The sequence below is a fragment of the Nelumbo lutea genome, chromosome 3, assembly GCF_056320005.1.
Source record: "Nelumbo lutea isolate HS-2025 chromosome 3, American lotus-T2T, whole genome shotgun sequence".
NCBI lineage: Eukaryota > Viridiplantae > Streptophyta > Magnoliopsida > Proteales > Nelumbonaceae > Nelumbo > Nelumbo lutea.
In genome coordinates this window covers 22,776,232-22,799,148 of record NC_142686.1, presented here as the reverse complement: position 1 = coordinate 22,799,148, position 22,917 = coordinate 22,776,232, and the positions used below count along the sequence as shown (strand labels likewise).

General features: G+C 34.7%; 2 protein-coding genes and 1 long non-coding RNA gene across 16 annotated transcripts; 2 read left to right on the top strand and 1 right to left on the bottom strand.

The window, feature by feature from the left end:
* Positions 1-1,037, top strand: LOC148863583 (uncharacterized). Its single transcript, XR_016110873.1, has 2 exons — positions 1-501; positions 597-1,037. It is a non-coding gene; the product is annotated as an uncharacterized LOC148863583 (long non-coding RNA).
* A 502-nt stretch (positions 1,038-1,539) lies between these two features.
* Positions 1,540-10,670, bottom strand: LOC148863582 (transcription factor TGA2.2-like). 13 transcript variants are annotated; one of them, XM_088974990.1, is made up of 12 exons: positions 10,446-10,660; positions 10,188-10,289; positions 9,812-9,912; positions 9,600-9,670; positions 9,306-9,497; positions 7,912-7,989; positions 7,770-7,829; positions 4,387-4,464; positions 4,212-4,269; positions 2,576-2,847; positions 2,191-2,436; positions 1,540-1,925 (listed from the first exon to the last, which is right to left on the bottom strand). In XM_088974990.1, exons 2-12 carry the CDS (start codon positions 10,247-10,249, stop codon positions 1,779-1,781), a joined length of 1,365 nt encoding a protein of 454 aa, XP_088831116.1. In that variant the 5' UTR covers positions 10,250-10,289; positions 10,446-10,660; the 3' UTR covers positions 1,540-1,778. The 13 variants fall into 13 exon arrangements, with proteins under 13 accessions (XP_088831116.1, XP_088831121.1, XP_088831119.1 ...); XM_088974995.1 differs by having other exon boundaries at positions 10,212-10,289; positions 10,446-10,579; XM_088974993.1 differs by having other exon boundaries at positions 10,455-10,579.
* Positions 10,671-20,124: 9,454 nt separating this feature from the next.
* On the top strand, positions 20,125-22,039 carry LOC148863581 (uncharacterized). 2 transcript variants are annotated; one of them, XR_016109162.1, is made up of 4 exons: positions 20,125-20,291; positions 20,408-20,486; positions 20,600-20,741; positions 21,876-22,039. XR_016109162.1 is itself a non-coding variant. In XM_088975084.1 (4 exons), the coding sequence occupies exons 1-4, from the start codon at positions 20,257-20,259 to the stop codon at positions 21,951-21,953; spliced, it is 312 nt and encodes a 103-aa protein (XP_088831210.1). In that variant the 5' UTR covers positions 20,149-20,256; the 3' UTR covers positions 21,954-22,039. The 2 variants fall into 2 exon arrangements, 1 of the variants encoding a protein (XP_088831210.1); XM_088975084.1 differs by having other exon boundaries at positions 20,149-20,291; positions 20,408-20,464.
* Positions 22,040-22,917: the final 878 nt, after the last annotated feature.

Sequence of the window (22,917 nt, the reverse complement as noted above, 5' to 3'; positions counted from 1 at the left end):
GTAGATTTCTACCTCGCCATGGATGAGGATGAACTCTTCTATGCCGATCTGAGAAAGCAAGTTCCAGTTTTGACAGCAGATGATAACAAAGCAGTGGTTGGAGCCAAGCCCCTAGATTTCGGTAAGACAGGACCATGGGGAAACAAACCTCTTGCCTCCAACAAGACAGAACTGCTGGGAGCCGAGCCTCTCATGTCCAACATCTTCAGCAACATAAAACCTAAGTCTAATATCTCAACAATTGGTGACAACCCTGCTTACCGCCGAGAAGTTTCTTTGGTGTTGGGAAATGGGAGTATTCTGGATTGGCGTTTAACAACTCAGCTATTGGCTCCATCCCTGCTTCGCAGTCAAGGAGCAAGTTTCAAGTTGACAGATACGAGTATTCTGGTTCAATTCCATCTGAACAGATGAATACAGGAAAAGAAAGTAGTGGAACTGGTGTTTTCATTCCCCAGATCAATGAGTTAAATCTGAGACCCCAAAAGAAAGATATACAGAGTAAGTAGACCACTTTATGTGTTGAAGCCAAAACAACAATTCTATCAGGACGTTCATCTTTAATTAATGACTAATGTGGCATTTGTTGATTGTAGAATGGAAGAATAATAAAGCTCAAGTGACACAGAGAAACCATGAAGCTCAGGTGAAACCAAAGACTCTAGAAGAACAAAAGAACCATGAGGCCCAGATGAAACAAAAGATCCCTGCAGAACTCAAGAACCATGAAGCCCAGATGAAACAAAAGAGTCCTGCAAAAGAGAACCATGAAGCTCTCCAGGTAATACAGAAGAGTGTAGCAGAACAGAACAGCGACGGTCTATATACAGAAGAGGGCACACAAGAACCATGAAGGTCAGGCCTTGCAGAAATGGATATGGGTGGAGAAGTATTGATGATTTGTTGCCTTAAAAAATAAAGAGGAAAATTTTCACAGATGTGTGCTCACTTCCACTGTTTAACTTAAAGCTTGTAATATAGAAGCGACATTCTCCCCATTGTCAAGCTGTTCAATAAAATCGTTGCCTCATTAGTAATGTCTTTACAGTTCTTAGGTTGTTTTGGTAGGACAAAAAGTTGTTTGTAGATTGAAATAGCAGATCCAAAAGAAACACAAGGGTGCCTGCACATACATGACCCACTTAAACACCTATTCTCTAACATAAAATTGGTAAAAGTAATGCTTTTTTACTGAGAAAAAAGGTAATAATACAGCTTCAAGGCCTTAATGGTTCTAAAAATAGCATGCCTCCTACTACCATAAGAAGAACAAAGATCAATGTTGGCCATTATTTACAGAAAAAGATATGCTATCCACAAGACACTACAGCCGCACATTGAGAACATATTCCATGAATGTCAACATACAAGTACGGGAGATGTTCCTGATGTGCAGCTGTAGGGTCTTGTGTGTAGCATCTTGTGGATAGTAGACCCGATCTCTTGTTTTTGAACAATAAGTCATTGCTGTTATAACGAGAATGGAAACAATCCCTTGAAGCCTAATACTAAAAGGAGAATATGATGGATACCAGCAGCTTCAGAAAAAGGAGTATGATACAACATCATATGTTAAGCAATCTACAATACAAACTGAAAAATCCTGACTAAAACCTGTTTCAAATTTCAACGCAGAATTTGAAAATTGGCTGCTCCAGCTACATTTGTTTAATATTACAGCATCAAAATTTTCCAGGCACTCTTTGTACACATCATATTTCAAACTAATTCCTTCTCTGACCTAACTACATCCAAGACAGAGGGTAAAGAGGTCCCTATTAGTCCCTAGGGCGTGCCAGCCATAAAGAACTTAGTGCCCGCAGCCTTGAAAGATAATCACTGATAACAAGCAGGGCATGGGCTGCTTGATGAGTGGTTAATATGCGATGCATTTGTTGCAGAGTTTGCTGCCGCAAGAGGTCAGCCTAAGAAAGAAGAAACACATTGCTTAAAATTAACTCCCAAATTGAACAGAAATGCTGTGGTCCAAATATGCATAGATTGCCACAAATTTGATCAAAATTTAAGATTGAAATGCTTAAAAATTTCTTTTGAAATTGCATATAAACTTCTCAGAAATCCGTCAAACTCTAAATCCTTGGTGCCTCAATGGTTACATATGTATGAGGGTGTTGACTGTTGAGCAAGCATCTAAACATACTGAATTGGTGAATGACTGAATGTCCTTACCTGGTGAAGGAAGTTCTCAAGTGTCCCAAGTTTGCCCATTGCAAGTGCCATCTGGCCCATGTAATCAGCAACATTTCCATAACCAGAAGGTCCAAGAGCACCAGAAGATAGGGTATCTGCAAGAGATTGTTGCAAAGCTTCCATCCCTTGAGACAAGGCATCCTCAGCCTGTTGTGAGGAATGCTGCAGATTACATATACCCATTAACTGTTGATCAGTTAATGGTTCGAGATGGTTTCCAAGAATCTGAAATTAACAACATGCAGAACTGAATTAATCACAAAACACCTCCATAAGCTATTATACATTATACAAGAGGAAAACACACACAGCCATTCTTTAATGGATAAAAAGATACAGCCCACTGCATCAATCACACTCTCACCTTGAGAAGTTCAGATGAACGGAAGCCCCCCAACCACATGAAACACCTCTCAGCAGGTGTCTTCCACATGCCTGAGAGCATGTGGAACACATCAGACTTTGCACCTATACTTTTTAGCCTGAATATTTCATCATAATGTGACATTACATTGTCAACAAGAAGGCACAACTCATTATCACCGACATGAGAATTTACAGCCACTCTCAAGTCATTGATATGCCTTTGATGCTCATCAATCCACCGTGCATATTCCATATCAAACGCTAAAGGCCCTGAAAAAATTGTTAACATAAAAACCTGCATGAATAAAAGCAATCTTTCTTGATACTTACAATAACAAACTGTAAAACAGTGTCTTCTTTTTTATCAATAACAAAGGATTTCAATGTAAAACATTGTCTTCTCTCTGCATGAACAATCTCATGAAGTGGTAGAACCACCAGAAACATTATCTTCTTTGTTTCCTTCTTTTGGGTTGAAAATATTGGTAACCTCACTTACTTCTGCCCATATTAACATATATGCACAAGGAAAAGATTAACCTTACTTCAGCCAGTGCCACCAAAAAATTTCTCTAGGAGGTTTTCCATAGAAAAATCAACACTTGCGATGTTCCTCCAGAGGAGAAGGCCTAATTGGTACTTGTCCCTACAAATGAGTTTCCTTAGCAATGCAAGTGAAGAAACTACTTACCAATTATTTATCACCTACTTGTGTAACTATTGCATTTAGGAGTGGTTCTTCTCTCTTTTTTCGTTGCAAGTGGAGTCCACCAAAAAACATGGAAAGCTTATTTAATCTTCTTTATTTCCCTTGCCAAGGAAAGGGATGATCATGAAGAGATACACAAGGGCAACAATGCCTTAGATGCTATGGGAAGGAAAAAAATGAAAGGATCTTCGATGGGAAGGCATAGACCAAGGAAAAAATTATGGAAAGCATCGCAGTAAAAGTAGTGCATTGGATAAAAACATAAAATATTTCTGCCCATTTCTCCATGGTGACATCTTCAGATAATGGAAATGTGTAGCAAGTGGCATGGTCAACAACTACAAGGGTGGTAGTTTAATGGAGCCTACCAACCACCAACCACATAAACCTAAACTTTGATGACTACAATATGGCAAATCCAGGATACTCAAGCATAGGAGAGGCATTTAGAGTAAAGTGGAACAATTCTAACCATGTATTCTGGACTAGTGGGTTATGGAGACTCCTTAAGAGTTAAGTTGCTAGCAACACGAGAAGGAATGAGAATTGGAAGGTCATTAAACTATAAGAGTATAGTCGTGGAATGGGATCCAAAGGTGGTGGTGAGAAGGTTAGAGTACAATAAAAAAGGACTATGGCAATGAAAGACATCATGAGGAAATAAAGTATTGCCATGGGAGCTGGAAACCACTTTTCTCAGGCCAAATGATCAGCAAGTCAATGCAATAAACCAAGCATGGGGTGAATAGGGATCAATTGTTTTTAGGTCAATTGTAATGCAATGACTAAGAAAATGGGTTAGGTGGTTTTTACCAGCCTAAAGTGAACGGATGCTTGGCATACTTGTATATAAATCATTATTTTCTAAATTAATAAAACACTATGTTACCAATCAAAAAACTGAAAAGATGTATAAGTTGCATACCATTTCCAATCACTGAATGGCTTTGGTCTCCTGAGTATCCATTTGCAATAAAATTACCCTGTACCAAGAGAATAAAATTGGGAAAAAGAAAAAGAACCATACAGCAATATTTGATCAATCGGCAGATTATATGAATATGCAGAATAGCAAAATCAATTCTGTGCACTCATCACACCTGTTGTCGTGCTCGCTGAAGCTCTTGCTCTAGTTGAATGAGTTTCAACTGGCTATTCTCCAGCTTCTGAACATATACCTGTCCAAAAGCTAGGTCTATTGTCCTCAATATATCTCGCTCATGGCATTCAAGAGATCTTAAATATAAAAAGATGGCATAAAAAACTTTGTTATATAGATAACTGTAAGCTACTAAACTAGCATTCAGTGGCATATTTTGGCCTCATTAGTATAATGAGTATATGGCAATATGTTGGAAGACAAATGAAGACCCTTTAACAAGGAACTAGGCAATTCGATAGTTTCATACATAGAAATGAAAAAAGAATTGAAACCAAAAGTTTTCTGACTGACACATTAAACGAAAAGGCTATATTTAGAAAGATAAAAATAAAAGCAGTTTATTTGTAGAATTGGTTAGAAGAAAACTATTAATATGACAACAAACACTAGAGGCTAAAACAATCATATATATTATTTACCCACGTCTTCTGGAGAACAATTTATGTAGCAGTTCATTATCCACAATTCCCATATGTCAAACTGTCTAGGGATGATTATCCAATAGCAAACCATTTGGTTTCATGCATTACAATTACTAAACAATAAAAGATCAGTTCACAGAATATTGGCCCATATCATATGGTTATATTCTATGTTGCCTTTTGCATGTTACTATTTCAATTTTCTATTTTGATTCATTAAACCTGTTTATCCCAAAATGAGAAGCATCTAGACCTTTCTCTCATGTGGCTAACAAGTAACAAGTAACAACTCAGATCAGTGAAAACTTCTAGTGAACTTTTTAAAATTTCAATAGCATGTAATGACTTTATAAACAGTTTGGAGAATGACAATGTAACCATTCCAACATATCCAAAATTGATCATAAATGATTGATTTAACAGGATTCAATCATCCTTCTCATCTTAAAGCATGACAGGCAGATAAATAAAAACATACAAAGTAATGCAAAACTGTGCAATTAAAATTCAATTACTTTCTCTAATCCATGGCACAATAGCTTTCCCTGGAAATAACTCAAGCAGAAATTTTCCATTTTATAAGCAAGACCAAGTAATCAAGCTTCCTAGCAAGGAAAATTTAGAACCAAAGATTTTTTTTTGGGGGATATATATATAATGGAGATGATCACCCCTAAAACAACAGTCAAACAATGTAGGCAATGAGGAACACATCCAATTAAAAAAGACAGTCACCAACAGGTTCTAGTTTGTAGATTCTCTCCTCATCATCTGCTGAAGATTAACATCAAGTCAAGACTATCATGTAAATATTACAAAAACCAACTCCAATCATAAACAAGTGAGAAAAAAAAAAACTGTTTGTGAAAATGCTATCCAGGCTTATAAGCATTCAAAGAGTTCACATCCTTAGTTTTAAACTACTCATCAAAAGATAACACACTACTTGTGCCATCAACAGGTTTGGGAGTGTGGCAAAAGGAGGACAAAATATAGAAAATGTAACCAGCATAAATAAAATATTTGACAAGACATATAAGATGCCATATAGTAGGTAAAGTCCATGCGGAGGAAAATACATTGTATTTTTTTTTTTTTTTTTTGCAAATGCATTATCACATGGAAATGGAAGAAGCCATCAAGAAGCAGAAATATCCACAATTTTTTACTCCTATCCATCCCATTTCCAGTATAAAATATTATACAATCAATTAAAAGGACATAAAAGGGTCATTTTCCAATGTTGGTCCCAGCCATCTAGGGTCTTGGGAGGGGTGGACCAGATGCAGACTTAAACTTTGACATTTTTTGCACAAACCACTCTCAGACTCAAACCCAAATTCCTCGCTCTTGTCAGCCCAAGATTTTACCATTGCTCCAAGAAATGGTAATAGAGTTTTATAGCACAGAAAAATAACAAATCTATTTACAAACCAAAATGTACATATAGAAGTGAAATGCATATGTGCAATATTAATACAACAAGGCTGTATTTGGTTCCTTGTAAAACAAATGAGAAATGAAAAGGTCTGGAAAAATCCTTTAGTAATTTTAGGAAATATCTTGAGGATTTTCCCTACATTAGATTCTCTCAGTCACTTCCTCTTCCTGAGGAAACAAATGCAGCCTAAATAGAAAAATAAACCATAAAAAGAGGGGTAAGCATTGCCAAGATGACTCCTGATATAGAAATCTTAGAGGTATACCGGAACCACACAGTGACTGAGCCTATTCTCAAAAGCCACTTAATATGACAATGAGTTGGGAACTAGGATCTGATAATACGCATCTTGTCTCTTCAACAACATGCCCATGGTCACATCATACAAGGAGGAAGTTGAAAATATCCATTCATTACAGAACAGAATTATCTATAACAGAAAAAGGAAACATGATGCCTTGAAATCAAAACCTTAAGTGGAAATTCTATTATGAAGATCCACAAAATATAGTGCATTTTTAAGGTTAAAGAACTTGAAGAAATGCTAACCATAAAGGTTGACCAGACCATATCTGCATATGGGATATTTAACACTGTAGATCTAGTGCATTTTGTGGGTCTACTGGACCTGATACAATGGACCATATCCATGTTTTTAATGCTATTGAATGTAAATAGGGTTTGACCAGCCCATATGCATAGCATGGCTCACAAACAGTTAATGCATGTTTATACTGATAGCTATATGTCCTAAAACCAAAACCAAAGAAAAATTTGATATGAGGAACTTCCAAAATCATGGTCTGAAAGTACATCATCTCTTCAAGGATTTCTCCTCAGTGGACTTAATTAGAAATTGGAGTGTTATAGCTATATCCTTGCCTTCCTCCCCTGTGGTACAAGATTGTTGGGTACCACCGCCTCAGTTCAAGGTGAAGCTAAACTTTGATGGAAGCTCCTTGGGTAATCCAAGTCCATCGAGAGTGGTGGTTGTGTACAGAAACGAGGAACGAAAAGTCTTGGCCCTTTACTCGGGCCCAATTGAGGTGGGAGATTCATTAAGGGCAGAAGTAATGGCCTTACTTCATGGTTTGAAATTGGCGAAACAATGGGGCATGCAGCAATTAGAAGTGGAAGGAGACTCCAAGCTGGTAATAGGGTGGATGCAAACTGGAAACCTGGGAGTGTGGTCTCTTAGACAACCGCTAAGAGAGATTATTAGCTTAGCAAGGGAGATTGGGGTGCACTTTAATTGGGTAAGGTCAGCAAATGGAATGGTTGACACTTTAGCTAAGCAAGGGGTTACTAGGGAGGCTTTGTTCTGGGCCTGTTTGTAAGTTTTTGATTTTCTTTTTCCATCCTTTTTGTGGGTGGTAAGCCTGTAATCTTTTTAATTATCTAATGAAAGTTACCATTTCCTCTAAAAAAAAGTACAAAGTAAAAAAAAAAATGTCTTACTTTCTTCCTTAAACGACTCTTCCTTGCAGCTTCACGATTCTGAGCCAGCCTACGAAGTGTCTATATGTATGACCACCCAAAAATAAATAAATGTGGAAGTAAAGAACCAAATTATATAAATCATGCAATGGCAATCACAAACCTTCTGATCTCCAGTTTTTGCCTTTGATCTGTCTGCAGAATCCACAGATATAAGTGCTCCTGACTGAACACCGTGAAACTTAAACAGGGTAAAACCAAATCAGGCTTTCCAGCCAATCAAAACTCTGTGTTTATGAAAACTGCATGCAAGTTGCGACCTAAATGCATAATTGGAAGGTATCCACATGGAATTGAAAACTTTGTCAAGTTTTACTGCTGAAATAATAGAGATCCATCTTTTTTTTTCTATTCTTGAGACACGTCAAACATCAGAAATGGAGCACATTAGAGAGAACTTGGGACAAGTTCCAATTAGTGGCAAGATGAGAGGACAAGCATAGATGAGCAATGATTGGACCTTTTGGATCGAGTTGGTGCAAGTAGAAGACTCTAAGAAAGCAAGGGGAAGACCAAAGAAAGCATGACCTGAAGTGGAAAGACAATGATATAATGACTTGCAACTTGACAGAAAATACTGCTCTTGATAGACATAATGGCCAAAAAAGGATTCTGATAGGCAACCCCAATAGTTGGGATTGAGGCTAAATTGAGTTGAGTCAAATTGTTCAAATGAGTCAAATTATGTATTCATACCAAACCTTGGGTTTGTCTCCACAGATTTTGAGAATCTATCCTAATAGAAGAGTGACAGAAAAGGAAATAAAAGTAAAATTATCCATACAAGCTTGTATGGATTTCAATTTCAGTTTCCTTCTTTTAATTGCATTTAGAAGAAAATTGGAATATCCAGTAATTTAAGCAAATCATTTATGGAAGAGTATGCATAAAATTTAGATATCAGGCTGGCAAGTGTGAATTCGAGTATGAGAGTGGCCAAATGTTAGGACTGCGTCTAGTCTACCCCTCCCAAGACCCCAGTAGCTAGGAAAGGCATTGTGAAATGCCCTTTTTTATGGATAAAGTTTGGATATTGAAATCCATAATTGTTCTCAGATATAGGTTACCATTATAACCTATAAATAGAGAAATGTCTATATACAGTGGCAAATTCAAGCATGTCCACGCCATTATTGGTATCATTACAACTTTAAGTCTGTGCTCCTTGATTTCCAAACTCAAAAATTAAATAAATAATAAACCTTGCCAAGTTTGTTATCAGTAACTATTGCTCTTTCCACCAACTGATGGAGGCCCGTTGCCACCACGGTTGGGGGGTTATGGGTATGGGGGACGGGCTACCCGTTTTTCAGCACTTTAGCCCCATGAAGCACGAAAACAAAAGATGTTCTTTCCCTTCTCGCATGAAGAAAGACCCACCCTATTTTACACATTGAAGCCGTGATTCCCAGTTCCCCAACCCATGAAACCAATTGTTAAAGCCCCACCCTATTTTACAATGTTGCAATCACCTCTCAGATAAGAAAAGAGAAACACCTGGTTTTTATCATCTATGTCGACATCTGTAGACGTATCCGCCTGCTGACTGTTGTCAACCATTCCAGAGTCCCCCCAGTTCTCAAAATGCACATTCCCAAACGAAGCAGCAACGGGCATTGTTTCCTTCTGGAACGAGTATTGCCCTGTATCAACTCCCGTCGCAGAAGTTATGTCCGACGAACTAACGCTCTGAACAAAGAAAGTTTCATATTTAACCAATAATCAGGTTCCATCAATCTAATTTCGCAATCAATTCAGATCACAGGACAGAGAGAGATGAGAGAGGAGTACCGTGTTTAAGCCGCCAAACTGTAAATTAGTAGCAACAGAGACGCTATTCGACTTCAAACCGAAAAACGAGCCTAGGAAATACAAAAGGCAGCTCGAAGAAGTGAAAGCGTTGCATAAAGAGAAACAAGCCTTTAGCACTCCGAAGCAAAAGAAAGAAGACAAGAAAACAAGACGAAAGAGAGAAGAGAAGAGAGCTTTTAATGATTGGATACCTGGGCTTAAATTAACGGCATCTTCGTGATGGAATCCAGTAGACTGTTCAAGCTCCCCAAGACCCGAAAACCGAGATTGGTTACGGCTACCTTCACCACCTCTGCATCATTTTGGAACATTCAAAATATAAAAGAAAATAAAAATAAAGTATATGTGGAGAGCTAACTAGATTAGATGTATTTACAGAAAGAAAACCAAAGCCACAGATCAAGATAAAGCTCTCACACACAGAGAAGGCAAGTAAACACCTTAAAGGCTTTCTAAATCATGAAAACCACAGTCAAATAAATACCAACTCACATCAACCCGAAACGAAACAGAGATACAAAATCTAGTTTATTAGTTAGTCAAAAACAGAGTAAGGAAAAGAAATACCGAATAAACGAGGATGAACAATACATTGTGGAGTTGGTCAAGGCTTCTATGAAGCTCTGCATTTCTACTCCTTTAAACCATCTCTACGTTTGAAGAAGACGACTGAGGAGAAGGAAACAAAGAGAATCAGAAACAAATAACATGAAAATGACGAAATTTTCTTCTATCCTTTTCAGTCAGAGAGCGAATCAGTACGGCTCCTTTTTTATTATTTCAGCTCTAGCTTCGGGATTTTAGTCTTCCGATGCACTTCAATACCTGCAATACCTTCTCTCTCCTCTCTGCTCCTTCGCTCTCCTGTCTTTCTCTCTCTGTCTGCTCCTTCTCTCTCCTCTGTCTTCCTCTCTCTCTCTCCTTTCTAGCTTTAAAATTTGTTTGGATATCGAAGTATACAAAAAGGCCAATTCGATGGTGATGAGATCATGGTTATTCGAATCTCTCTCTAAGGACTTTGCTTGAAAGCAAGAAAATCTCCTCTGCGACTGCAACTCACCCGCCAAAATTGCTGCATCCTAATGCCACCACCGTACTCATGATGACGTGTCACTTTCTATATCGTCGTATGTATTGTTCTTGCTTCGTACATCTCCGAACTCCCACTGTACCACACTACCACCTAGACCTGTCAATTGGGTTGGGTGGTTCGGGTTAGGGTTGGATCTACGTATTTTGGGTTGATTTCGGGTTGGGTTGAATTTTGAATTGGGTTGTTAAATGTTATACTCTAATCTTAAATGTTTGGGTTAGGGTTTACTCATGATTCAATTCAATCATCTAAAAAATAATTGAAATTTAAAAAAATAAATAAAAATTATATGAAAATTATCAAAATTAAAAGAATTAAACTTAAAATTCCAAATATAAAATAAAAAGCTGGAACATTTAACAATTTAAAGAGTAAACAATAAAAATAAAGACTAAATTGAAAAAATTAAAGAGTGGAAAATCCTAATAAGCATAAATAATCCTAATTAAACTTGACAATCAGATCAGCGGGTTGACCCATGAACCAATTCAATCCAATTTTTGGATCGAATTATTTTCACATTCGAATAACTAAATATGAGACCCTGTCCTGCCTTTTCGGGTTGGATTGGATCGGATTTACGGGTTATATCAACTTTTTGCCAGGTCTAATACCACCTAACATGACCTTTTTCAGAACGACAACTTCTCTAATCTCGATTATCTAATTCGCCAAGTAAGTTCTGATCTCCTGTATTTGCCACGTGTCAGCGTTACCCTTAGTCGACCGTACAGGAGGTTTCCTCCTTGACGCCGAGTCCCCGAAGTAGACGAAAAGGGAAGGGCGCGGGGAACATGCTGGCAGCATACGTGGCAAATCTTGCTTGGCATCCAATAAGTCCGCCGCACATTCAATTTTTGCTCTCTAGGTGATCTGTCTGGGAAGAAAGCAGCTCACTGGGTTAATGGTTTGCGCGCGTCTTGATAATGCTATTAACTCCCATGCTCTGTACAGTGACGTGTGCAGTGCACCTTGCCTGAGTTGCGAGGCAAACATTAATTTCTACTGTGGACTGGGAGAAGCAAACACGTGGATGTAAATTCCCATCCCACATGAGTTCGAGTACGTGTCAAATTTTGGTTTGGTCTCTATATGGGACCCACGATAGATGTTAGGATCTTACGTGACATTCATTTCCACAGCGGGTCCCAGTGACAATCATTCAGCTTTCAATTGTCAATTGTTAAATTACAGCCTAGTTGGTGTTTGATACCCATGCGCCACATCAGAGTCACATCAGCAAAAAAAAATGGGATAAGAATCCACCTCAAAAATCTCTCTCCTAGTCTATTAGTAGCCCCTATAAACTATGAACTGCGTTAAATTTGGCATTAATCCACGAACACGAGCACGAACACGAACAGGATTCAGTCCATTCCTAAAAATTCCAACTCCACGCTAAGAGTAGACTAAATTATAAAATCCTTAAGCTGTTTATTTTGCTATTTAATTAACGAATTTTAAAAATTCCCGAATTTGGTCAGAAATCTGGTGTTTGGAATCGATGACTTCACCAATTTTTTAGAAATTGGTGATTTCTTTAAGTAATTAGTTATTTTTCAAAATTCACCTTTTGGGCCTGTTAGATGTCTCTTCTTAATTTAATGTTGAATGCTAAAAAGCACTCATGCATTTTCATAGCCAACCAACGAGCCGTGAGATGAAGGGAAATCTAAAGATTTAGTAATTTTATTTATTATTAATTAATATTAAATTAATAATGTTGCTAATTAACTAAAAGTATTTAAAGTTATTGTCATTATCTAAAATTTTAATAGTTGTATTTTTCATTTAATGTTGATTAACAAAAAATAATTATTGTTAATTTAATATGAACAAATATATTAATAAATTTAGTTAACTTAATATGAACAAATACCCAAATAGCTTGCCTAAGCCGAAGACCGGGCCAAGATATCAAAGGTCCATTTTTTTTTAATTTGAAAATGATGTTTAAATTTTTATTTCATATGATTTTTTGTGTATACAATTGCTTATATATACAGTTAGACCTATTCATGTGCCAGATAGCCCAATGTCCCGGTTGGCCTGACCCATTATTTTTCAAGCCTTGACAAAATTTTAGGCTCGTTGGCTCGAGCTCGAGCTTTCTCAAATAAGCCCAGCCTTGACAAAATTTTAAAGTTATTGTCATTATAAAAGTATATTGAAAATAAGACATTTTGTATACAGATTGGGCTTTGGGCTCAGGCTCGAGCTCCGGGCTATATATAAGGGCTAGGCTCGGGTTCAAGATGTAGGCCTGATGGTCAGGCTCATGCTTGCACATTTTTTATTAATAAAGCAACACATGTTAATTATAAAACTATGGTTTTTTACAAATTAAAATCTTTATTTAATTCTAGTCTAGTATAAAAAATATATATATAACATTTCTATATATGTTAATATAAAATATATAGAGAGAGAGAGAAAAAAAATATAAAATTTGTTATTTAAAAATTATATAATAATATTTACCCTATATGCATATAGGTTCTAAATTGAGCTTATTAGAGGTTGTTAAGCTTGGGCCCTATCCTCTAAAGCAATCATTGGACTCCAAAAATTATACCCAATTAGACATTGGATTTAATTATCCCTAATAATGTGTAGGCATGGTGCATATCTCAACTAGATCTAAATCAAAAGAAGATAGTTGCTTGAGCCTACAAATTTATAGATCTAATCACGTTATGTTAAATTATAAACGATTTGTTACTTTTTATTATTAATTATTAAAATTTTGTTATCTATTAAAAAATTATAATTATTAAATTACTATATTTATTTGAAATATAGTAAATTTTGGAAATTATCATATTTTCAAAATTATTGCTAATTTTTTAGCTAAAACTAATTAAATGAATTTTTTGGTAATTAAAAGTAATTTTCTACTATTTATAACTTAAATTATAATTATTGTTAATTTTAGTTTAAAAATAATTGTTGTTAATTATATTACTATTAATAATTAAAATACATCATTTTTTTCATTATTATTCAGTTTTTTTGCAATAAAATACAATTAATTAAATATTTTAATTATTTTTAGTATTTTAATTAAGCTTTACATTTTTTCAGAATTTTTGGATTTTTAATTAATTTTTGGTGTTCTTTCATTATAATTAGTAATTTTTGCACATGAGTATTTTTCAATAATTTTCAGAATTTTCATCGTTTATTTTTGCATATTAGTCACTACAAAATTAATTTGCACCTGCTTTCATTAAAAATAAATTAAACAACTAAATAAATACCATAGTTAATAAAAAATACAAGTAATTTTCAATAATTTTTAGATAGGGTAAATTTTAATAATTTTTGGTGTTTTTTTAATAATAAAATACTATTAATTATACATTTTAATTATTTTCAATAAATACTCTTATTAATATAAAATATTATTAATTGCATATATTTTTTAATTATTTTTAGTATTTTAATTATGTTTAGGTTTTTCATAAATTTTTGGATTTTTAATAAATTGTTGGTATTTTAAAACTTTCAATTAATACTTTTTATTAGCGTTTATTAAGGTCTCAACTCATAAGTTATCTAATAATATTATTAAAATTATCAATTAATAATTTTATATTTAAATTTCTTATTTTTATTAGTGTTTATTAAGTTGATTTTTTAAGTGGAATTAAAACACATTTTTAATATTTACTAAGTTTTGTTAATATTTATTTTTAGGGAAAGTATAATGGATTTTTAAATTGACAATTTTTTTATTGTTTAACCTCAACCTATTTATATTATTTGATTTATATCATGCTTTTCAAAACCGGACCAAATCGAAAAACTAGGAACCGATTAGGTGACTAGTTCTGTTTTACCCCATAACCGTTATTTTGCCAAAAGCCATTGATTTGCTCAGGAAATCGCTGACCTGGGCGGTCAAACCATTTCAACCGTCCAACGGTTTTGCCCTTTTTTTTGTCACTACATGTCATCCATTCAATTTGAATAGTCAGGCTGTTCGACTTGGGAGCCAGATCTCTGACCAGTTAGTTGTCCGATTTGGTTTTAAAAACCTTGGTTTATGTTATTGCTACTCTCTCTCTCTCTCTCTCTCTCTCTCTCTCTCTCTCTCTCTCTCTTCAATGTAATATAACATGCATTAAAATAAAAGGCCTTTAAAAACCCACACGTCTCTCTATTTCTCTTAAATGTCTTTTAAATGTAATAATAACATACATTAAAATAAAAGGCCTTGTAAAACCCAAATGTCTCTCTCTAATAGTGTGCAAATTTATTAATCTAATCAAGATAAGCAATGAGTATTGTTTTATATTTTTTAAACAAAATAAAATAAGAAAAAATGCAAAAATAGATAAAATAGATAAATAGCTTCTCTCAAAGGAGAGGCATGCTGACATGGACCGTCTAATTTATATTATATTATATATATAACCCAAAGTCCCTCTCTAATATATCAGTCCTTGTTTTCCACTAATTTTACTTTTTGCTTTCCAAAATTATCCCCCAAAGCTTCTTCCTTTCACATATACTACACTTTGAAAAACCTATATAATAATAATAGTGATAATGATAATAATAATAATAATAATAATAATAATTAACAATATTTATTATTAATCATCTATATATTATCTAATTATTTTATTATCTCATAATTTTATTTTCTTATCCACTAAATTATTTAACATTTTATTATTTTAATAAATTAAAATTAATTAATTACTATATATTAATTAATAATCAATAGTTAACTATTCAAAATCATTTAATTAATAAATGAAAGTTAATTATTACTTGTTAAAAAGTATTTAACTAATAATAAATATATTATTTTTTATTATATAGTAATAATTAATCATTTTAATAATTTATTATATAATTATCTATTTAATAAATTATTATTAATTATTAAAAATTAATGAATGAATTAATTAAAAAATTAGTTGTTATACATTAATTAATTAATTATAAATTCATTAATAAATAATTATTTTAATTTAAAATCAATGAATTAATTATTGTTAATTGTTATTTAATTAATTTATATGATTAATGAATTAAATAACAAATATCAATTATGTATTTCATAATTAATTAATTAAAATAATAAATTTTAAATATTTTATTTAATTAATTTTTAAGATATTAAAATAATTAGGTAATTAATTATAAAAATAATTATTAATAGTTATAATAAAAATGAATTAATTAATATTTGTGTAGTTATTTATTTTAAATATTACATAATTAATTAATAATTACTTAAATTTTAAAATATTTAGTTATTTATTATTTTATCAATTCTATTATTTATATTTTTATATTCATTTTATTAATTGTTAATTAGTTTGTTAAATAATTAAACAAGCTTTCTGTTATCCAAGGTTAAAATGGTTAATTGTCATTTTTTTAGAACTCAACATTCAAATTTCAAAACATTCTCTACATTCAGACTTCAGAGCCAAGAAAAGTTCACAAACTCCAATACACCTCTAAGGGGGCGTTCTTTTTCAGGATTTTGAGAGGGGGGAAAGTTAGTCAATGGGATTTTGATTCCCATTGACCAAAAACCACGTGTTCTTTTTTCAGATTTATGTGGGACGAAAGGAATGTTTATTTTCCTAGGCATCATTTACCAAGGGAAAGTTTATCTTCCAGGTAAGTGATGCCCATCTCCTAGGTGGGTAAATGACTTTCCCACCTAGGGGGAAAGTTGCCAATACTTGAAAGGGACAAAAGTGCCTCTTGTAATAACGAATTTTTATGAATAAAATGACAATTGCCTTCTTTACATGGGAAATAAAAGAATATGGGTAAATGCAATTACACGTGTAAATATTTCCTATAAAATAATTGCCTGGGTAAATGCATTTATCCATATAAATAACTTACCGAAATGCGAACAGAGCTTAAAAGTAATTATTACAGTTCTAAAAATATCAGTTATGAATGTGTCTTTCGTTTCTTTTTGGAAGCCAGTTATGAATGTGTTTGATAATGATTCTCCATGATTTTTTATTCATTGGAGTTATTTTATTCCTTGTATTCCACCCACATGTTTTAGAGACCACCTAATCCTTACCAAATGGTCTAAAAATATTACATTCAATTGTAGAGATTACAAAAATTTCTCAGAAAAAAGTTGTAAAAATGCATAAAATATCATAGAAAAACTCAACATGTGTTGGCACAAAATCACTATCTCCACTTTACAATGCCATGTCATCCCAGAGAAAAAAGGATCCACTAAAAATCGAGGAATCATTGAAAATGGTGATCCCTCCTTTGGGCCTGATTCCAATTATTATTTCTCAATGATTTCTCAAAAATCAGGAAAATCGGCCACCAAACAAAAGAGTCGTTGATGTAGATCCAATGTGGCGCCAATTTTTGAAAAATTCACATCGGTTCCAAACATACCCAAAACTGAGCTGAAAAGATGAATCTCCATCTTCGATGATTACTCTTTTCAAGCCAATTCTGGTTTTTTATGGATGATGTGGTATTTGACGTGATCATGTGGATACGAAAAATAACTCCTGTTAAAAATCACTGCTACTAATCATTGCCAAACAAATTCATATGCAACTTTTGAAAATCGGATTACATGATATCAATGATACCAAACAAACAATCTCCGATCATCTAAAAAACCAACAACTTATGAGAACTCATCACAACAATCTTCTCTTTTCTTTGGGTAAACTTCACAAGAATCATCAATCATCCCAAACACCTCCAACATTCTGCCCATGTGTAATACTTCAATGCCATAAGTGTTTGTTATTTCATATTTGACAGGTGATGCTGTGCAATCTGGCTGCTCCTACCTGGAGATGATTCGGTTTCCAGTAGACGATGGACTAGACGGATCTGCACAGAAAGAATCAGAGATCATGGGTTTTTTGGAGTGGTTTCGGGATTCTTGTCGTGATGAGGCCCGTTACCGAATTAATAGGAGATAACGTCGCCAGCCGATGAGGCATATCACTGTCGTTCGAATCAGTTGGAGGAGATGAGGCCAGTCGTTACGAGACGTGATCCCGTAAAACGTGGAACCCGGTGACGAGATCTTCAGGGTTATCATGTAGAGGTCGATCAATATTACCTGAACTAATGCCACCTAGGTCCGACCTACTACAGATGCCGAGGTGCCTGGTAACCGAAGTGATTTTAATGCAATCGTGCCCCGAAGTGAACTTGTCCCGAGGTAGATTCGCTTCCGAGATGGGCTTGCCCCAAGGTGGTTCGATTATCATAGATTGATTCGTTGCAGACTTGAATACGTTGGGATGAGCTGTCGTTCTGTCAACTAGGTCGTGTCCACATGTTCCTCTATTATTAGGTTGGGCCAAATCACCTTTTATAAACCTGTTACTCACACCGACCTTACAGCTACGTTCATAAATAATAAATATAAGATAAAGAACATATCCGGACTGTAGATTGTAAACAGCAGATCTAAGCATATCATACTCCATATGGATTATTGTAACTAGTAAAGAATTAAAGATTCCAATGCAATGGTGTTTTCGTTAGGACTTATATATTTGAAAACCCAAGATATTAATAGCACATGAGAATTGGAGATGCTTCCAATAAACGGTTGAAAGGCGCTGTGGGGCGCCGATGTTAACTGAGAAGTGAGAATTGTGCTTTGTGAAGCCAACAGTGTCAAAAACCCGACGGAAGAGTTCAAAATGGGCCCGAGCAGGCGAGCACTAATCCATGGGTATCTCAAAAGGGCCTACCTGTTTTTGCGGCTTTCACCGTTTGGAGAATTTGCCTTGTTGTCGTTTATTGGCGTGAACACTGAAGAGTACTAAAAACAAAAGAAGGGCCAATTAGGACACGCCACGTCATCTGCAGACTGACGTTGTCATTCAGAATTCAGGCCACTGCTTTTGAGTTTTGAGCCAACAATTGGCACAGTTGGGGACGCTGTACCCAAACCTGTGGTCAGCTTTTGTCTCACCCAAGTGAACATTCACTCATCATTCTAAACTGTGGCCTGTGGATCCCTATTTGATAGTTGGACGTCTGACGTCTCATCTTATGCCGACATTTACGTTGTCGCTACAGTAGTCTTGTTCATTCTTGGATTGTAGGGATAAGTAGAATGCCCTCCACCTCAGAAATCTGACAGTAGGTCGCTGAGGACTGTGCTCTGGCCATTTAGCCACTTAAGTTGTTTCCAAGATTAAGAAAATAAAGAACCTTATAATTTTGGAATTGATGTATTATCATATTTAAACTTTTAGGCTTCGTTTGCCATTTTTTTTCCTCCGAAGTCCGAATCTATGATTTTTCATTCCTGAGCTGAGAAACACCGAACGCAGCACCGGACCATCTGGCTGGTTGTGGCGGTGACTCGGGTGTCGGGATCAAAATCCCGTTTCCTGGGTTTCACTCCGTTCCTACCAACGAAAAAAAGGGCTTCACTCCGTGATCCTTATGCTGAATGTACTGTCTCCCTTTTGGGATAAGTGGACTTCAATCCATCAGAAAATATTATATATAATTTTTTTAATATATAATAGTAATTAATTGTTATAATTCTTAATTTTTTAAATATTAAATTAAAAAAATTATATATAATTTTTAACTTTTATAAAATATTTTTTTCAAGTTGAATTTGAGTTAAGTTGAGCTCGAGCTTACGAATTTTTTTATTTGAACTCAATGTTCTAGCTTAATCCTCTGCCTTGGCAAGACAAACTCAAATAGTTATATATTCCACTTAGCTAGGCTAGAATCCACTCCTACCTTCACCTCTCATTATACATAAGAGATATTATTTACAACTAGGTATGATTTTTTTACACGTTTTTCTTAAAACTCATCATATCTTTCAACCAATAGAGAGCCCCATCTCACTGAGTTATTATCCAAAATCCACCTTAGCAAACCTCTGCCTTGGCAAGTCAAACTCAAATAGTTATATATTCGATTTGGCTCAGCTCGAATCCACTCATACCTTCGTCTCTCATTATACATAAGATATATTATTTACAACTAGGTATGACTTTTTTACACATTTTTCTTAAAACTCATCATATCTTTCAACCAATAGAGAGCCCCATCTCACTAAGTTTTATTATCCAAAATCCACCTTCAGATAGATGACTGTTAACAACCATTAATAGAAATTGTCCATATAAGCATTTAAATGTTTTGTATGACAAAACTACACCTGAATGACCAATCAAGCTTATTAATATTTTTTATAACAAAATTACTCCTAAGGGTTCGAGCCCACACTAGGAGTGCAAATTTTAGAGTCAGGCTTAGGCATAATATTTCAATTATATATATGTATACTAACTTGTATTAACCCTATTTGTCTAACCACGTAGTTAGCAAGTGAAGGACAAGTTTGTAATTTTCTGAATATAACTGTAGCTCGTTCCCCCTGTGACCCTCACCCAATCGATTTCTCTCTCAGAACCGAGAAAGATGACCTTGTCTCCCACAATATCACTGTAGCTCTTTCTCCCTCAAACCCTCACCCAATCGGTTTCTCTCTCAGAACCGAAAAAGACAAACGGGACTACAATGGAGACCAAACATCAAAGAAAGTCCTTCGACAGGTTAAAATCATATGATCTTTTCGCCTCATAATTGTATTTATTTATTTATTTATTTTTGCACCTGGGGGTAATGAATTTGAATCGGTTGCAAAATCGTTTGTATCTTCTCCTTACAGGTTGAGTTCTACTTCAGTGATAGAAATCTTCCTAGGGATAACTTTCTTAAGAAATCCGTGAGTGAGAGCGAAGATGGCAGTATCCTTTTAAGTGAAATTGTTACCATTTTGTTGCCAAATTTGAGTTTTTTTTTGCTTGGTTATGTTGTCTTGTCTGCTCCGTTGACCCTAACTAAAAACTTTTGTGGTTAGTTTGGCATTAATATGTTATTTCACTCGGATGAGAAGCCATCTTGGTTTGGGTGATGTAAAGCTGGAAGACGTCTCGGAAGAGACGGTGAGGGCCATCGCTGAAACCCTAGAAATTCTGCTTCCCTTAAAGTTTCTGAGGATGGTGAGTTTTTACTCGTATGATATCAATGCTATTTTTCCCCTTTTTAAGGGAGGGATGTCTCAAATTCCTCTTTTTTTTTTTCTTTGACAATTATTACCAAGAAATCCATTTCCACTGCAGTCCCCCTTAAACTACTGTTTCATGCTTTCTTGCGTTAAACATAAACACCGGTATAAATGTTTAAGGAATATGGTGTGTCCAATTCCCTGTTTTTGCATTGTATCATACATCTATGTTCTTAGCCTTGGCTACTTTGTGTATCATATGGTTTGATTAAATCTTATGGGCATGGAATGGGTGCCACTGAACATAGTAAATGGTGGATCCACATCCTATGTCCTAGATGCATTATAGTTGTTACATCATATGGTTGACTTGTTTGGATTTTGGAATGAACTAACTTCTATCTTTTTTCGAGTTGTAGATAATTGTGACTAGACCTGTTCATGGGTCGGGTGATTCGACGGGCCGGTCTGGCCTCGGACGGGTTTGAACATGTTTATAGGCCCGCGGGTTTAAATTTGGGTCAAAAAGCCCGGCTTGCAATAAATTTGAGCCGGAGTTGGGTTTTGTCAAAATAGCCCAGCCTGAATCCGGCCCGACCCGACCTAAAATTAGACTTAAAATGGGTTATGTGATTATGTCCATTTGAATAATTTTTTTTATTTAAGAATATAAAAGTGTGTTTTAAAACATAAAAGAAAGGGAAAAAAAACCATCTTATAGGCCCATTGTTCATTTAAATAGAAAAAAAAAAAGATCTGAATTTTTAATTCTAATTTGAATAAGGAAAATTATAATTTTTTTTATTAGATTGGGCTTCAGGCTCGAGCTTAGGCCTAACATATTTCCATTAATAATGAATAAAAACCCAGCCCAACCCGACCCATGAACAAGTCTAATTGTGACAAACGAAGATGATATTAAATCTAAAATTCAGATTCCTTTCTGCTGCATTAAAGGTATGTTCGATTTCATAACCTTGCCTCATGCTTCATGCCGGCCTTTTTGGAGTGTGTATGCGTGTATAACATACTTTATGCCAATTAGATCCTTAAAGGTGTAGTGAAAATATTGAGTGTAAGCGTTTACGTTGGGATATTGGTTAATTGTTTAGTGACTATTTATTTGCAGTTGGACCGGAAACCATCCAAATGTGTAGTTTTCGAGGATGATCCAAGAGGCATAACGGCTGTCACAATTGTACGGTAATGGCTGTGGCATTAATTGGTGCCCATCCTGCGTATGTATCTTGCTAATAAATTCTCTATTCAAAGATCAAACTAATTATATAACCATATGATTTCCCCACAATTTTCTAGATTTTTAGTGTCTTTCTATATATATATATATATATATATAAAAGTTGTACATGTCTATGTGGATTAATTTTTGTTTGATTGGTTAAAATAAAACCAATCAAAGATGACTATATGATTGTTGAAGCTGGAGAAGTATTTTTAAGTTTTCCTATGGACACATTAATGATTGAAAAAAAATTGATCAAAAGGGAAATGGTAATAAGTGGATATCTTCCATAAGTAAACTGCATGGCATATGTTATCCACTAGCCTAGGTATTATTAAAACGATATCAAAACTTAACAACATTCCCAAGATTAATGAGATATCAACAATTATCTATAAATCGAACAATATTTAATAGCTATCAATGTTTATGTGTTTAATACTCTCCTGATCTATTTCCCTAGACCTGTTGATGGTTTTAACAATATTAGAGCCCTATTCTTACTACCATCAAAACCCCCTCGTCAATTTTGGTGAATACCATCTTATTTATTACCAATTTTATGATGTCAATTGAGTGGTTATTTATTTGATTTCTGTACTACTTCCATGTTAATTGAAATTAACAATACGACTCTTACATGTCCTGTTGGCTCTGACTTGAATATGCATGTATGAGCTGGTCCAAGCTGACCTTGCAGTTAAAGGCTCCCTTTAAGAGGAAGCTTACCATCGAAACCATCTTCTGATTCAATCTCCCTATTTTTTCGTTTCCTTTTCCATCTTTCTCCAAGATTGGCATGTAATTATGTATTTTTGTAGGTGGCATCTGTTTCTCATTTGTTTCAATTTTAATTATTTTTACTCATTTTGTTTTCTTTTTCTTTAAATGTAGAAATCTACATTTCAAAGGAATATTAGTTAGCGCT

What these genes read in the sequence shown, in the direction of transcription:
- LOC148863582 (XM_088974990.1), bottom strand. Translation starts at nt 10,249, where the DNA reads ATGCAGAGCTTCATAGAAGCCTTGACCAACTCCACAATGTATTGTTCA. An exon ending in AGTTTGGCGGCTTAAACACG is followed by an intron (nt 9,498 to 9,599) that starts GTACTCCTCTCT and finishes TTCTTTGTTCAG; the next exon opens with AGCGTTAGTTCGTCGGACAT. An exon ending in GTTCATCTGAACTTCTCAAG is followed by an intron (nt 2,437 to 2,575) that starts GTGAGAGTGTGA and finishes TGTTAATTTCAG; the next exon opens with ATTCTTGGAAACCATCTCGA.
- LOC148863581 (XM_088975084.1), top strand. Translation starts at nt 20,257, where the DNA reads ATGGAGACCAAACATCAAAGAAAGTCCTTCGACAG. An exon ending in CAAAGAAAGTCCTTCGACAG is followed by an intron (nt 20,292 to 20,407) that starts GTTAAAATCATA and finishes TTCTCCTTACAG; the next exon opens with GTTGAGTTCTACTTCAGTGA. An exon ending in CCTTAAAGTTTCTGAGGATG is followed by an intron (nt 20,742 to 21,875) that starts GTGAGTTTTTAC and finishes ATTTATTTGCAG; the next exon opens with TTGGACCGGAAACCATCCAA.